Below are 17955 nucleotides of genomic sequence, written 5' to 3' on the forward strand. Positions count from 1 at the left end.
CTACCTTCTACTCCTCCTGCCTGGCTATTTTTTGGTTGTAGTTGTCATTGTTTGGTGGGCCTGGTCTGGATTCTAACCCATGGGCGCTGGTGTATGTGCCTGGTGCCTTAGCTGCTTGAGCTACAGGCGCTGAGCCGGTTTACAGTTATATTCAGGGACTCTTGTGTCTCAAATTTGTTTGAAGTTGCAGGAGTTCAAAAAGTAGTTCAAGGAAGGGCCCAAATCTAAAATGTATAGTTCTGTGCTAAGATGATTAGTCCTTTGGAGAGTATGTGGGACTAAACATTGATAGGTAGACTTGTACATCTGTCATTATAAGACCTGGACTTTCAGAGATGCTCATTTCAAGCTAGCATAGTTTATGTTAATAAAGTTTTCACTGTAACAACTTGAAAAATCATTGTAAATTTTATCTGCTCAAGGTACCTATTTTTGTATTGGGGCCATTAATTGACAGGATGTTTAAGCTAATACTAAATGTAGTAAATGACTGCTCCTGTTCTTTAGTAAGATTTCTGGAAAAAACACCTGTCTCAGAACTAAATTCTAATACTGTCCTCCATTTTATTGTTCCAACTTACCTCTTTTGGCTCCAGGTGGTTGATTTTATTCTAAACTCCCCCAAATTGTTCAAACAAAGGGTCTTTTAATAGAAGGGGCTTAAAAAGGCAGAATCAGCTTGATTTGGAGGTCTGAAGGTATTGCCAAAATACTGACTTTGGTAACTTTTTTCTTGGTTATGAATTTGGAATATAAGGAAGGGATTAGAATGAATTGTCATCAATGAATACTAATGATCAGTTTATTCAGATCCTCAAGATTAATAAGACCAGTAATTTTGTTCTTAATTTATTCTTTGCGTAAATGTCGTAGCACCTATTTATGAGCAAAACAGGCTCATTGGTTGCCTAGATGTAAAATGTTATGATGAATGCTATGAAGAAAAAAGGTGTAAAGGGAAATGGAGGGGGGCATAGAATAGTATTTATAACATTCTTTGCCTGAAAGAACCTGTTGTAATTAATGATGATATTAAGTTCTGTTTCAGACTAGTTTCATTTGAATAAGTTCTTTACCTGTTGAGCAGAGAAGGGATTAGGAGATAGGAGCTGTTCCGGTCTTCATTAAATTGTTCAGCCCATTGACAACAGACCATTAGAGTGCATACTAGGCTTCCCATAGAAAATGGCCTCTCCATTTCTGGTTACCAACCCTGCTTTTTTACTGTTAAACATATTTGGGTACATTTTTATTCTTTCAGAAGTTTTGTAGTTTTATTGAGAAAACTCAGAATTTTGAATTTTATTGAGAAGGCTATAATTTTGAAGCACCTTTGAATTATAATTCAACACTTAATCGGTGATTATTCAGGCATTCTTTTGAATGTTCTATGTGTATTATTTAACAGTCTTAGGGGTGGATAATGTCAACATTTTAACAAGGAAACAAGTATAGAGTGGTTGTCCAGGCTTATATAACTGCAGAGGTAAACTTATGAGGTAATTCTTGTATTGGTTTTTAAAGGATGTTCTGGTGACTTAAACTGTTCTGCTATAAGTGAACATATATTAGTTCATTTTCTGTTGCATATAACAATACCTGAAACTGGGTGATTTATAAAGTAAAGGAATTAGTTCTGGAGGCTGAGAAGTCCAAGGGCCTTGTTGGTGGGGATTCTGAAGGAGGCAGAGCCCTCATGATCCAATTACCTCTTAAAAGTTCCACCTCCAGATACTGCCACATTGGGGATTATTCATCATGAATTTTGGAGGGGACAAATATTCAAACTACAGTAGCATGAAATTCAAAAGCACTTTATCTTGGGTTCCATTGTGCTCTAGGGAAAAGCTACAGCACTTAATGGTCTTGTCATTCCAATCTGGAATCTATTTACATGTAACAGTTGTGTGGGTTAATGATGGGGATATCTTTTGAGACATGGCATTATTAGGCGATTTCATTGTGCAAGCATCATACAGTATACTTAACATAGATCTAGATGGTGTAGCCTACTAGAATACCTAGGTATATATCTAGGCTATGTGGTATAGCCTATTACACCCTGAGGATATAGTGCGTTGGGGTTCCTGCTTAATTTAAGAATCTTGCTGTAGAGATTCCTCATGTTGGACAGGCCAGGATTTTGATTTTAGTGCAAGATGGTAAAAAGTTTGTTTGCTGTAATTGGTCTTCAGGCAGAATTGCTTTCCACCTGTTTCCCATTTTGCCTTCAATTTTGGACTAGTGGTAATTCCTTACTATCTTGTTTTTCATTGCTTTCAAGATTTTTTTTTCTTTTAAGATTTCAACAGTGGTAATTCCTGCATTTCAGTGCTTTCAAGATTTTTTTTTCTTTTAAGATTTCAACAAATATTTTACACCATAATAATAATTTTCCCTTGGTAAACATATACTTAATCTAGCTTGTTACTATTAGGCAAGGAATCTTGTTTAATTTAACTTCTATTTTTAATTTTAGATTTACAGAAAAGTTGTAGAGATTGTTCAGCAAGTTGGCATGTTCCTTACTCAGTTTCTCCTAATGTTGACATCTTGCATTGCAATGGTATGTTTGTCAGAAATGATCTGTTAATGATTAAAATAATCATCCAGCTAATTATTTTGTCAGAACCTTGACTCCAAATTTAAGGACAATTCAGAATATACCACGTGAAAACATAACTTATGTTCATTGAGTACTTACTCTAGATATCAAACACTGGTTAAATTTTTTTGTACAGAGTTGCTTCTTGAATCTTAAGTGCATCCAGTGAGGGAAATTTTGTTTTCTCCTTCTTACACATGATGAAACAGTCAGAAGGTGCTTGTCTGAGTTAGATTTCTGTAAAGCTGATGTAAACCTGAGTGATCTGACTATAAAATGATGCCTAGTGTGCGACCAAGAAATCCAGTATAGTGGATGGACAGGTCATATATAGTAGGCATTACTGGAGAGAGAAATGCTATCCTGTTCTCTCTTGCATCATCTTTAATAAAGACGAATAATTCCATTTTTAAAGTTTCAGCTTTAGGACCGGGTATGCTGGCTCACTCCTGTAGTCCCAGCACCTTGAGAAGCGAACTTGGGAGGATCATTTGAGCCCAGGTGTTGTACAAGACCAGTTTGCACAGTATTATTAGCAAGACCTCATCTCTACAAGTAAAAGAGTTAGCCTGGCAAGGTGGTGTATTCCTGTAGTCTCAGTTACTCGGGAGGTAGGAGGATGGCTTAAGCTCAGGAGTTTGAGATCACAGTAAGCTATAATTGTGCCACTGTACTCTAGCCTGGGCAACAAGGCAAAGTTTCAACTCTAATTATAACCCCACAGAATGGACACAGGATAATAGTGTAACCATTCTGTGAACATGTTAAAATGTTACAAAGACAATTTGAATTAAGAAGTTTTGAGGTTTTGTTTGTTTATTTACTTATTTGAGACAGAGTCTTGCTTTGTCTCCTCCATAGCTCACAGCAACCTCAGACTCTTGGGCTCAAGCAATTCTTTTTTTTGGAGACAGAGTCTTACTTGTCATCCTCAGTAGAGTGTCATGGTGTCACAGCTCACAGCAACCTCAAATTCTTGGGCTTAAGCAATTCTCTTGCCTCAGTCTCAGGAGTATCTGGGACTACAGGTGCCCGCCACAACGCCTGGCTATTTTTTGGTTGCAGTTGTCATTGTTGTTTGAGCTGGTCCAGACCTGGTTGGTACCTGCCAACCTGGGTGTATGTGGCCAGCATCCTATCCACTGAGCTACGAGCACTGCCCTCAAGCAATTCTCTTGCCTCAGCCTCCCGAGTAGCTGGGACTACAGGCGCCTGCCACTATGCCTGGCTATTTTTAGAGAGGGGGTCTCACTCTAGCTCAGACTTGATGTAGAACTCGTGCGCTTAGGTCATCTGCCCACCTCGGCCTCCCACAGTGCTGGGATTACAGGCCTGAGCCAGTTTTGTTTATTTTTTTGAGATGGGGTCTTTGCTCTGCCGCCCAGGCCAGAGTGTAGTGGCCTAATCATAGCTTCCTGTGACCTCTGACATCTGAGCTCAAACGATTCTCCTTCTTCACCTCTGGAGTAGCTGGAACTATAGACACCTACCACACCTAGCTAGTTTTTAAAATTTTTTTTTTTTTTTTTTTTGAGATAGCCTCAAGCTGTTGCCCTGGGTAGAGCGCTGTGGCATCACAGCTCACAGCAACCTCCAACTCCTGGGCTCAAGCAAGTCTCCTGCCTCTGCCTCCCATGTAGCTGGGACTACAGGCACCCGCCACAACGCCCAGCTATTTTTTGGTTGCAGCCATCATTGTTGGCAGGCCCCTGGCTGGATTCAAACCCGCCAGCTCAGGTGTATGTGGCTGGTGCCTTAGTCGCTTGAGCCACAGGCACAGAGCCTAAAGTTTTTCTTTTTTTTATAGAGGAAGGGGGGTACTCTTTTTATGTTTCTCAGGCTGGTATTGAACTCTTCTGATCCCAAGTGCTAGGTTATAGGCATGAGCTACCATGCCCAGCCTCTTTCTTATTTTTGACAATTGCTGAGTTTAATAGGCACTGTCTTCAGTCCAGCAAGTTCCACATTGTTATTTAATAAGTTTTTGTGTATTGGGAAAACCCAAGTATAGTCATGTACTGCATAACTATTTTGACATTTTGGTTAACATTAGACCACATATAAGATGATGAGCCCTTAAGATTATAATACCATATAAATACTTACATTGTGTCATGATGCCTACCGTTTTCAGTAACACGCTGAACAGGTTTATAGCCTAGAGCAATAGGCCGAGGTGTGCAGTAGGTTATACCATCTAGGATTTGGTTAAGTACACACTGTATAATGTTTGCACAATAATGAAATTGTCTAATGACACGTTTCTCAGACCATATCCTTATTGTTAACCCATCCATAAATATAATGCAGAATGAAAAATAAGTTCTCATTTCTTCTCAATACCTTGTATAGGTAACTGTGTTAGGTTTTTGGTATATCTTTACAGAAAGGTTTTATGTACATGGAAGCGTGCACATATATGAGTATACGTATTTATATATATTTTTATATCTAAATGGCATTTTGCCATACATTCTGTACTTTGGTGTTCTTTCTGTATCAACTCTAGAGATCTGCTTCATGACAACAAAGCATTCTAGTGTATGTACGTTGCATAATAGTACTGAGTTTATAATGCATAAACTTCGTCTACTTCCCTGGAGAACCCCATGCCATGATTGGTAAAAGTAGGTATAATTCTGTAATTGTGAATCTTATTGTTTGGTCATTTGGGAGCTACAGATCTTAGGCCACACTAATTTATAATTTATTATGATGGAAAAAATAGTTTTATAGGAGTGTATATGACCAAGAAATCTTACTTAGGTGGAATGTGTAGCTTAGAGAAAGCATCTGAAAAAGTAAAACTTTAAGCTGAGAGCTAAAAGAGGTGCAAGACTTGTTCTCCAGTATTTTGGAAGAACCCTCTACGTGAATATGAAAGGCAAAGTCCTTGGATTCTTTGTAAATTTTTTTTTTTTAATAGCATAAGTGAATAAGGCTGGAGATGGACATATTTATGGCTTTAATGTTCCTATGGCATGGCCAGATTGTTCTCCAGGAAGTTAATAGTCTGTAGGAATACTGGCCATATATAAACCATTTCTCCATATTAAAAGAAAACCCTCTCTCTGGGAGGCTGAAGTGGGAGGATCTCTTGAGCTTGGGCGTTGGAGGCCAGCCTGAGAAGGAGGGGGAGGCTGTCTCTACTAAAAATAGAAAACTAGCTGGCCATTGTGGCGGGTACCTGTAGGCCAGCTATTTGGGAGGCTGAGGCAGGATGATCACTTGAGCCTAAGAATTTGAGGTTGCTGTGAGCTATGATGACACGACAGCACTCTACTACCCAGGGCAAAAGAATGAGACTCTGTCTCAAAAAAAAAAAAATAAAAAAAAGAATAAAAATAGAAAAAATTAGTTGGGCATTGTGGTGGGTTCCTGTAGTCCCAGTTACTTGGGAGACTGAGGTGTGAGGATCATTTGAACCCAGGAGTTTGAGATTAGACCATGGCACTGGGCTGCAGAGTGACTCTGTCTCAGAAATAGAAAAAAAAAAAAAAAAACAAAACCCTTGATGATCTGACAAATTGGAATCCTGCTCCACTTGGATTTCCTTGATGACTAAGATTCAGTATTTTTCTTTCTTTCTTTCTTTTTTTTTTTTTTTTGAAACAGAGTCGTTGTCATTCTCAGTTGAGTGCCATGGTGTCACAGCCCACAGTGACCTCAAACACTTGGGGGTGTAAGTGAGTCTCTTGCCTCAGCCTTCCAAGTAGCTGGGACTACACAATGCCTGGCTATTTTTTATTGTGGTCGTTGTTGTTGTTGTTGTTTGGCAGGCCTGGGCCAGCTTCGAACCAACCAGCCCCAGTGTATGTGGCTGGTGCCCTCGCCGCTGAGCTACAAGTGCCAAGCCTATATTTTCTTATTTTTAAATTACCCTGTTTCCCTGAAAATAAGACATCCTCCGAAAATAAGACTACTTACAGGAAAGATAAGACGTCCCCTGAAAATAAGACCTAGCGCATCTTTGGGAGCACACCTTAAAATAAGACACTAGAGAAATTCAGTACTAGTAGGAATTGTTAAAAAAAAAAAATAGAAAATATTTACAAATCGGGATATACTGTAAAAATTTCTTTTTGATTTCTCTTACGGATAGAAGTTGAATCACTAATAACATTTCCCTCAAATATTAACACTTGACTGATAATATCTTTTACATTCTTACCTCTAATAGAGATTATTAAGCATGTTGGTATGATAGTAATCACATCTTGTATGCTTTTGTGGGTTAAACATGTACTAAGGTTTTAATTTTTAAAAGATAGAGATTATAATGTGGAATTCTGTTCTAACCTATTTTTCTCATTGTCTGTAGATTAATTATGGCATTCAGCCATTTTTCTGCCTGAGTATTGACAAGTTCACCTTAAGTTTTGTTTTTCTAAAAGCAATGTTCTCTAAGTTAATACTAACCTTTTAGTGGGAAAGAATTTAGGATATGCTTCCATCAGACCTAATAGTAAATTTATTGAAGTCTGGTAATAGAGAGGGCTGGGGAGGCTGGTGTTATCAGTGAAGTGACAAGAGGTACAGGTAGTTTTGAACAGATAGGGAAGACCTAGTTGGTATAGGTTGGGCCAGAGCTTTAAACTGTTATGAAATAGTTTAAATGGCTGATATTCGATGCAGCGATTCTTACACCTTTTTAAAAAAGATCTCCAAGGGCCATAATTAGTATAGTATGCAGTAGATTTTTAACATGAATTTGATAAAAATGAATACTGTTATGAAGTAGATTTTTTCTGAGAGGCTAAATAGTCTAAAAATTTAAGCAAAAACTGACCGTTCGTGATTGTTAAAATAATTTGAATAAAAACTCTTTTATGTACTGTTCTTTTTATATAGCAATGGTGCTGTTATCATAGTCCTAATACAATAGATTTGAAAAGCCTAGTGGTGGGCGGTGCCTGTGGTTCCGTGGGTAAGGTGCCGGCTGCATATACTGAGTGTGATGGGTTCAAAGCCAGCCCCGGCTAAAACTGCAACAAAACAGCTACTTGGGACTGAGGCAAGAGAATCGCCTAAGCCCAAGGATTTGGAGGTTGCTGTGAACTGTGACACTACGGCACTCTACCAGTGGTTAGTAAGTTAGACTGTCTCAAATAAAAAGAAAGAAAACGGTGTCTTTTTTTTTTTTTTGAGACAGAGTCTATGTCACCCTCTGTAGAGTGCGGTAGTGTTACAGCTCACAGCAACCTCAAACTGTTGGGCTTAAACGAGTCTCTTCCCTCAGCCTCCCAGGTAGCTGGGACTACAGGTGCCCGCCACAGTACCCGGTTATGTTTTGATTGTAGTTATTGCTGTTTGGCAGGCCTGAGCTGGATTTGAACCTGCCAGTTGCGGTATGTATGGCAGGTGTCCTAGCTGCTGAGCCGCAGACACTGAGCCTTAAGCAGTATCCTTTAAAAAACATTCGTGATAAAAGAATAAGTCTTTGTATGTTCTGTGAGTTTTTTAATTCTTTTTTTTTTTTTTTTTGGAAACAGAGTCTCAGTTTATTGTCCTTGGTAGAGTGCTGTGGTGTCACAGCTTACAGCAACCTCCAACTCCTGGGCTTAGGCGATTCTCTTGCCTCAGCCTCCTGAGTAGCTGGGACCACAGGGGCCCAACACAATGCCTGGCTATTTTTTTGTTGCAGTTTGGCTGGGTCCGGGTTTGAACCCGCCACCCTCGGTAAATGGGCCCGGCACCCTACTCACTGAGCCACAGGCACTGCCCAAATTTTTTAATTTTTAACACTGATGTTCTTTTAAAGGAAATACATATTTCTACTTCCGTAGTTTTCAACGAGGTATCGATTCGAAGGGTTTTGGCTTTAAAAGTTTTTACAGGTTTTAAATAATAAGTCATAATAGCTTTTTTTAAAACAGCTATTTTTTATTTTTTTATTGTTTGGGATTCATTGAGGGTACAAAGAATTAGGTTACACTGATTGCGATTGTTAGGTAAATGGTTTTTTTTTAATGTGGATGTTTTTCTCCGTAGGTATTTGGAGATCTTAACAACATGGCAGACGTTGACAAGTAAGTGGCAGAGATTTGACATTTTGTACTGTGATGTATTTAACAGCCTTAGCAGGTGTACAAATAATGCATTATGAGACTGTAATGGTAATAACTAATACTTAGTACCTACTATAAAAGTTGGGTACAGTGTAACCAAGGTCAAATATATATATGTGTGTAATTGTCATAAATATAGTAAATTATTTATTGCCATTATTTATTCTTAGGAATTGTTTAAAACATAGAAAAGTGCTGAGCACAATAATGGATCATTTTTACTATATATAGTATTTTCCAAATATTTTACTGCTTACACTGTATTATGCACATCTATATGTAAGATAACTTTTATACAATTAATAGAACATTACTATCAGAAGCCCTGTGTGCCCATTCTCAGTTGCATCTTCCACTTTTCCTCTCCAGGGGTGTAAGCTCTATGTTGACTTTTGTCTTTAGAGTTTTACCACCTATAAATTCTCAGTCTGTATTTAATTTTGAAGTCTGAATAGCAGTCATAAACTTAACTGCAAAGCAATACTACAGCTGTTAGTTGAAAGTTCCAAGACAGGGTAATAAAAAGGAAGAGACCATCTCAGTCATAGTCTGGCTTCAACTTTCCTAATTTTTACAAGGACCTATTCAAGGGAAGTCATTGAACAAAATCATGCATCCTGGGAAATGCAGGTTTAGTCAAGTTGACATTTGACAGGGTTCTAGTTTAGGTGGGTGGTCTTGCTGAAATATGGTCCAGGAGAATGGGATGAGCTGAACAATATTTGTTACTTGTATTTTTACAGTAGCTTTTTTTTTGAGTCAGAGTCTCAAGCTGACACCCTGGGTAGAGTGCTGTGGTGTCACTGTTCACAGCAACTTCCAACTCTTGGATTTAAGTGATCCTCTTGCCTCAGCCTCCCAAGTGGGCGTTGTTGTTTATAGTTGTCATTGTTGTTTGGCGGGCCCAAGCTGGATTTGAACCCACCAACTGGTTTATTGTGGCTGGCGCCTTAACCGTTTGAGCTGTAGGTGCCAAGCCACAGTAGTAGCCTTTTTAAAAATAAAACACGTGGAAGTGAGGAGGATGTTATGATTATCCACAGCTGTGGTAGGAATCTGGGCATGGAGGTGGGAGTGCAGGGAACTTAACTTCTTGAGGTTTCCTTTTGTTTCTCCTCTGGGGTTTTTTTGTTTGCTATATCCCACATTGTTTTCTCTTGTTTTTTTAGTGCCTTTTGGGAAGAGTATAAGTGAAGTAAATTATTTTGAGATATGGCATGACTGAAAATGACTATTCTGCTTTATAGTTGGGGTACAGAATTCTGAGGGTGGGAATGGAATGATTTTTCTTCAGAATTTTGAAGGCATTGCTCCATTGTCACTTTCCTTTCTAGTGCTGCTATGTTGAAGTTGCCAAGTCATAATTGTGATCATTTATTCTTTTTAATATATAGTATATATATTTCTGGAACCTAGTCTGGCTTCAGACTTCTGAAATTTTTACATTATATTGCCTATCTTTTTTTAGCTCTTGTGTTAGGCATTCAGAGGTAGACTTTTTCAGTCAAGCAGTTCAGTTTAGTTCCAGGGGAATGTTCTTGACTTAATTTTGATGATTGCTTTGTTCTGTTTCTCTTTCTGGAGCAATCTCTGTTAAGATACTGTATGTTAGAATGGTCTTCTAATTTTCTTTTGTTCTATTTTTCATCTTTGTTTCTTTGCTCCTCTTTCTGCTCAGAGCTGAAGAATCTTTTTCAACTCTTAAATTGAGTTTTTAAATTTCCATTGTTTTAATTTCCAAGAGTTCCTTTGTTCTCTGTTACTGTTTTTTTTTTTTTTATAGCATCCTGTTCTTGTTTCATTGATTGTAATGTGTTTTCTCTGGATGTTTCTTCCTCTTGTGTAGTCTTTTTTGCTCTGAAATTTTCTTATCCTTTTTTGTGTTTTAGTCTCTGTAAAAGGCTTTCCTCAAGTATGAGGCAATACTTGGTTGTCTGCTCACTAAGATTGTCTGGGATGGGATTAAAGGCAATTGAGGGATGTTTTTAAAAAGTTGATTAGAAAATCTGAGTGTTGAAGGGGGAGGTTTGTTAATTTGGGGTTTTAGTGTAGACTCATCAGAATGGGCATTTGTTACGGAAGCCCTCATTGTCAGAATGGTATTTTTTTTCTTGGCTGGTATTCTCCAGTGAACAGCGTCTGGGTAAAGATCTGACTTCCAGTATCATGGGCGCCAGATTGGGAGAAGATAAGTAGGAAGAGATCTCTGTGTTTAGTATTGTAATGTGTACATAGCCCGTTCTATATCTGTGATAGTCTTAAATGTCTGTGGTGCCCTAGACTAGACTAAGTTCCAAGTTTTACCCTTTCTAGAAAAGAAACCACCATATTGTTAGGGTGTGGAAGAGATCTAAGGATTTAACTGCTTGTCACTTTTTACTTAGTCCTTCCTATTTTAACCACCTTTACCCTTTAGCCCTAGTTCTATAGATATACCCGCTGCTTCCAGTTTTTATTTTTTTGAAGACTGTGTTTGGGCTGGTTCTCAGTTTTCCCCACTGCTAACTTAGATTTTACTTCTCTCAATGAAGTTGACTATCACTCATTTGTTTTCCAGCTTTGAAAAGTTTGCCACTCTGTCTTCTTGCCCTTTAGTGTTTGCCTGTTATAAAAACTTTTTCAATATAATTTTTTTGGGGATTTTGGAAGGATTAAGATCAGACGAGTTCGTGTGATCTGGCGTCTTAACCTCAGAATCTTTATTTTCTTTTTTTTTAAAGGATGAATTAGTTGTGACAACAACTGATTTTTTTTTTTTTCCCCTCCCTTACTTAATTTTGGTTGATTGTTAACCCTGGGAACGTGAGGGAAAGAGGGGATTCTTATTTTTTAAATTGGAGTCAGTACATTTTCTCTATAAATGGCTTGATAGTAAACATTTTAGGCAATCTAAAGGCACTGTAACTACAGTTAGTAGTCCACATCTGTGGGTTCTTCATCCATGGATTCTATATCTATGAATTCAACTGCAGATAAAAAAGCAATACAAAATAATACAATGAAAATTACAAACTAAAAATAGAGTGTTACAACTATTTACATAGCATTTACATTGTAAGTAATCTAGAGATGATTCGAAGTGTGTGGGCAGATATGCTTAGGTTATATATACTCATGTACTACACTGAGTATCTGAGGATTTTGGTATCCTTAGAGTTTCCTGGAACCAATGCCACATGGGTACTTGTTCCTGTGTGAACATTAATTAGTATTTGTCTTTATGTGAAAATTCATTTTTAAAATGCTGCTTAGACACAAGCAACTAATTCGCTAATCTAAATGTTAATGTAAAATGATGACCCTATATATGGACTTAGGTGTCTTTATCCTCCTCTTGACCTTCCTTTCCTGTGCAGTGGCATCATAATTCACTGCAGTCTTAAACTTCTGGGCTCAAGTGGTTCTCCTGCCTCAGCCTTACAAGTAGCTAGGACTAGAGACCCAAGCCACCATGCCTGGCTAATTTTTCTATTTTTTGTAGAGACAGGATCTCACTAGTCTTGAACTCCTGAGCTCTAGCAGTTGTCCTCCCTTGGCCTCCCACAGTGTCAGGATTATAGGCAAGAGCCACCACATCTAGCCCATCTACTTTCTAATGCTAAATATAATCTCATGTTCAACAGTGAAATTTTTGGCGATTTTTTTAAGATGGGAAGGATGCTTATCTTGCTACTGCTTCCTTGGCTTTGCTCTTAAGCAAGAAGTAGACTCAGAGGTCTTTTCTTTAACTCTTCTTTCTTATCTCTACAATGAAGTACTGAAAAAGGAGAAAGACAGTATAGCCTGATAATGGTTGCTTGAAACCCATCCTTTTGTTTTTCCTAACTCTTTTATTCTTAGTTGGTGACTTTCATTCTCTAGACCAGTGTTTTCAACCTTCTTTATCTCACCGCACACTTGAACCTGTAGTTAAACTTCTGAAGCCCTCTTAAATTATAATGATCAAAAAAAAATATACTTACTGTGCTTTGAATTTCTTTTGAAAATAATTTAATTAATGATTTTTATTTTTTTAATCTAATTTTTTTTTTTTTTTTTAAGAGACAGTCTCACTTTATCGCCCTTGGTAGAGTGCTGTGAAGTCACAGCTCACAGCAACCTCCAACTCCTAAGCTTAAGCAATTCTCTTGCCTCAACCTCCCAAGTAGCTGGGACTACAGGCGCCCGCCACAATGCCTGGCTATTTTTTTGTTGCAGTTTAGCCAGGGCTGAGTTCGAACCTACCACCTTTGGTATATGGGGCCAGCACCCTACCCACTGAACCACAGGTGCAGCCCTTAATTAATGATCTTTAAAAATTTTGTCTTTCATTTACCCCCTCATGGGGGCGCCCTTCGCTCAGTGGTTAGGGTGCTGGCCGCATGCTCTGGGGCTGGTGGGTTCAAACCTGGCCCAGGCCTGCTTAAAACAAAAAAAAAATGAAAATAGCCAGGTGTTGTGGTGGGCATCTGTAGTCCTAGTTACTCCGAAGGCTGAGACAGAGTCACTTGAGCCCAAGATTTTGAGGTTGTGGTGAGCTATGATACCACAGCACTCTACCCTACCAAGGGTGACAAAGTGAGACTCTGTTTCATGCGCCTGTGGCTCAGTGAGTAGGGCGCCGGCCCCATATGCCGAGGGTGGCGGGTTCAAACCCAGCCCCGGCCAAACTGCAACCAAAAAATAGCCGGGCGTTGTGGCGGGCGCCTGTAGTCCCAGCTACTCGGGAGGCTGAGGCAAGAGAATCGCTTAAGCCCAGGAGTTGGAGGTTGCTGTGAGCTGTGTGACGCCACGGCACTCTACCCGAGGGCGGTACAGTGAGACTCTGTCTCTAAAAAAAAAAAAAAAAAATTATGGCACACCAGTTGAAAATCACTGCTCTAAGCTGACCCTTGGTCCATTGTGTTTGCTGGAGCTCTAGCCAGCACTTTTATATTCTAGAGGGAGAGGAGAGATTAAGATCAAAAAGGCTGGGCAGCGCCTGTGGCTCAGTGAGTAGGGCGCTGGCCCCATATACCGAGGGTGGTGGGTTCAAACCCAGCCCCGGCCAAACTGCAACAAAAAAACAGCCGGGTGTTGTGGCGGGCGCCTGTAGTCCCAGCTGCTTGGTAGGCTGAGGCAAGAGCATCACGTAAGCCCAAGAGCTGGAGGTTGCTGTGAGCCGCGTGTGACGCAACGGCATACCAAGGACAGTAAAGTGAGACGCTGTCTCTACAAAAAAAAAAAAAAGATCAAAAAGGCTTCCTAGCGATATTGTAAGGCTATTATAAAAGTTCTGTACTACTGCTTTTTTATCTTGCTGCCAAAACTTAGGATATAGCCAGATCTAGCTAAAAAGTAGACTAGGGCGGTGCCTGTGGCTCAGTGAGCAGGGTGCCGGCCCCATATACTGAGGGTGGCAGGCTCGAACCCAGCCCCAGCCAAACTGCAACAACAACAAAAAAATAGCCCGGTGTTGTGGTGGGCATCTGTAATCCCAGCTACTTGGGAGGCTGAGACAAGAAAATCGCCTAAGCCCAAGAGCTGGAGGTTGCTGTGATGCCACAGCACTCTACCAAGGCTGACAAAGTGAGATTCTGTCTCTAAAAAATAAATAAATAAATGAATGAATTAAAAATAAATTAATAAAAAGTAGACTAGGAAATACAGACTTTTAGCTTACTGTATTGCTAATCCCGTATAAAATAAGGATGTTATTACTAAGAAGGAATAGTGGAATCAGTGGATATTAGGTAGAAAACACATACTTTCTGATGTCAGATTCCTCCAAAACGCACAAAGCACAATTTTTAAATCTTAAAAAGTATGAACTTATTTGACCAGATACTTTCAATGAAAGTTTTAAGTACTTGAAATTTGTTACATATGAAGTTAGAAAACAGTTAACCTTTTGAATTTTGTATTTCATACCTTTGAAAGAGGCATACTAATTTAGAAAATGAATTTAAGTTTTTTTATAACTTCCTTTTGGTTATTGGTACATTTGAACCTTGGTGTGATACTATGATATTGTAGCAAAGAACAGTGTGAACTTGATCAAGATTTGGATGATGTTGAAGAAGTAGAAGAAGAAGAAACTGGTGAAGAAACAAAAATCAAAGGTATTATTTTAAATTACTTCAGGAGCCAGTGGCTGCTGGCACTATCTTCTAGCGGGTAGTAATAAGTACCATTCCTTTTGTTTGGACCCTTGTTCATTGTCCACTTTATCCACTGGTTCATACCTCCAGTTTAGTACCAGTATGTGTGTGTCTATGTGTGTCTGGTGGGTGGGAAGAGAGGGAGTGGTAATAAGGGAGGAAGGTATGGATTTCGAACCTTCAGTGAATCACCAAAGTCACTGTTTGCATTCTCTACTGCTGGAGTGACATGGTGTAGCAGTGTCACACAGCTACCCATGAGTTTTGCTTTTAAACAGTATGTTTTGTGTTTATAGACAACATGTAGTCTGTCTTTTAAAAAATAAACTTTTCAGTCATCCAAAGGAAAAACTCATTTATTAAATGTAGGCAAAAATCATTGAAAATTTAGCAGATAATTTATAAAAAGAGTGGTAGTGGTGGTGGGGAATCTTATTGCTTTAGGTTATTCCCTGTAGATACGAGTCAAGAATGTTAAGGTACCAGATGACTCAACTAATTTTTAAGCCAGATGGAAGTTAATTGTGAAAACATTTTGAACTTGTAGATTTAGCTTTTATTTTGCAACATTTCTTAACAGATACAGGACTATGTCCTCAGTGACCAATATTGATATTCCAAATGCTTGTTTTAATTATCATGGTTGTACATCATTATAATTGAATTAATATCAGGAGTAAATTAGTCCTCAACAACATAATTGAGAAAATTAATAGCAATTTTGTGTAATAGCTTAGAGAAGATAGCAACATAAATTTTCCTTTGTGTAAATTTAAGATTATATTTGTATTGAGTATTGAAAGGCCATTGATAACTAAGTTTTTTTGGACCATCTCAACAATTAACATTCATACGCCTATAAATGTACTACATAAGCATTAAACATAAAAATTCAAGTCACTTATTTGGTCTTTTCCCCAAGCTTAAAACTGTCACTGTATTTACAATTTTCTAATATGTATTATCTGCCTTCAAAAGACTGCCAGCGGTTATTAGATAGGCATCTGGGTGAAGCTTTGAGCTTTCCAAAATGCAAGGTGGGGGAACACAAGATATTAGGAAGACAAAGGATATTGTTCGTAAGTGGCTTTGAGAAATGCCGAGCTTTACAAATCATTAGGAATCTGAACTATTCCTGAACATTGGGTTTTCCTGACCTAGAGTGTATTTAGCTTGCTCTGCCCACCTCTACTCATATATAGCAGCAATTTGTAGGTTAGTTAGGGAAAACTTCATGAGATTGGATTGTCCTATTAAAAAAGCATTACATTTTCATAAAATCCTTCTTTCGATGCCCTTTTATTTTTTTTTAAAGCGCGTCAGCTGACTGTTCAGATGATGCAAAATCCTCAGATTCTTGCAGCCCTTCAAGAAAGACTTGATGGTCTGGTAGAAACACCAACAGGATACATTGAAAGGTACAAGTCCTTATTTATCTTTCTGTGATCAACATTGCCGGTGTTATCTGTTTTTAAGACCATCTAGAATTTGTATACATAGTAGTGGAAACCTAATGTCTATTAATTAGCATCTACCTGTTTACACTGGTCTTTAAAGTTGATTTTTATTCAAATCTATGGGAAGTTTACTGATCTTAACCATTTCTGAAATTTGTTTAGAGGTTTGTCATAAAAGCACAAAATTAGAAGAAATTCAGATTCCTTATGTAATTTCATTGATGCTATAAAATCATTAATAGCCTTATTCAGCTTACACAATTTATTTTTAAAACTTAGCTTTGTGATTTTAAGGTTCATTCAGGTTTCTGTCTATATCTAGTTAGTAGTTTCTAAATGTTTGCCAGATTCTATGCATTGTTTTCACTATGTTCTAGTATCTGCTTTTCCCTTAATGGACTCTGATCTTTGTCAATGTAAATTCCATTGTGACGGATATCCTCGTGTGTGTCCTCTTAAGGAACTGTAAGAATTTCTTTGAAGAATGTACTCAGCAGTGGGATTGCTGTTTATAGGATGTACAAACCTTCAATACTCTTAGCACAATTTCCAGAAATATTGTACCAAGGGCATCTCTACCAACAGTTGGCATCAACCCAGTGTTGTTGTTTCATTGTTTTTTATTTTTAAAACAATCTAAAAGTTAGGGGCTCATTTTATTTGTATTTGCTGATTTCTCATGAGTTTTCAGCTTGTGAGCCTTTTAGGTTGCCTGTTTTTCCCTTTTTTTTTTTTTTTTTGAGACAGAGTCTCACTTTGTTACTCTGGGTAAAGAGAGTGCTGTGGCGTCATAGCTCACAGCAGCTTCAAGTGATCCTCTTTCCTCAGCTTCCCAAGTAGCTGGGACTATAGGTGCCCCTCGTAATGCTTAGCTGTATTTTCTATTTATAGTAGAGACAGGGCCTCACTTTGCTCAGGTTGGTCTTGAACTCCTGAGCTCAGGCTATCCACCTGCCTCTGCCTCCCAGAGTGCTAAGATTATAGGTAGGAGCTACTGGGCCTGGCCTCCCATTTTTACTTTTTGTCCATTTTCTTATATATTTTTAATGTTTTATCTTAATTCCATTATCACGTTAAGACATTGTAAATAATATATTGTGTCATTTCTCTGTTATCCATTGAGTCCTCTGATAAACAGAAATTCTTAATTTTTATTTTAGCGAAATATTTTGCCCTGTGGATCGTGCTTTTCAAGTTTAAGTTCTTCCTAGTTCCTTCTGTATTTCCTTTTGCCTAGTTTTGCCTTTCATATTTAGTACTTTAAGCCTCTGGAGTCCATGTTTGTATTTGTATGTATAGGGAAGCATCTAGTTCCCCTTTTCCCCCTCCTTAATTCTTCCTCCCCCCCCTTCTTTTGCAGTTTTTTTTTTTGGTGGGGGCCATGCTTGAACCTGCCACTCAGGTATATGGGGCTGGCCAATTCTTCCCCATTTAGTAGTGTGCCACTTCATTGCATATCAAGTTCTTACAAACAGCTGTGATTGTCATTGAGCAGAGCTCTTCGTTTCATTGGTCTTTTGTTGTTGTTGTTTTTCTTTTTTTATTGGTCTTTTTGTCTCTTTTGTCATTGTCACATTTAATTACTAAAATTGACTTTAAAGTATGTCAATATTTGCCAGGACAACTTGCTTCTGTTCATGTTTCCCCACCCCTCACCCCAAACCATGATCTTAAGATTGACCTAATTATAGGTAGACCGTCATCGC

The 17955-nt window shown here is 38.4% G+C and overlaps 1 protein-coding gene across 4 annotated transcripts in view; it reads left to right on the forward strand.

The window, feature by feature from the left end:
* Positions 1-17955, forward strand: part of NAP1L1 (nucleosome assembly protein 1 like 1) — a 35288-nt gene that overhangs the window by 2099 nt on the left and 15234 nt on the right. For 3 of the 4 annotated variants that reach the window (XM_053586543.1, XM_053586544.1, XM_053586545.1), the window contains exons 2-4: positions 8597-8634; positions 14668-14753; positions 16108-16210. In XM_053586543.1, coding sequence (XP_053442518.1) covers positions 8618-8634; positions 14668-14753; positions 16108-16210 — 206 coding nt within the window. In that variant the 5' untranslated portion in view covers positions 8597-8617. The remainder of the gene's footprint in view (positions 1-8596; positions 8635-14667; positions 14754-16107; positions 16211-17955) is intronic. The other variant, XM_053586546.1, reaches the window with a different exon arrangement.

This window comes from Nycticebus coucang, chromosome 3 (assembly GCF_027406575.1).
Source record: "Nycticebus coucang isolate mNycCou1 chromosome 3, mNycCou1.pri, whole genome shotgun sequence".
NCBI lineage: Eukaryota > Metazoa > Chordata > Mammalia > Primates > Lorisidae > Nycticebus > Nycticebus coucang.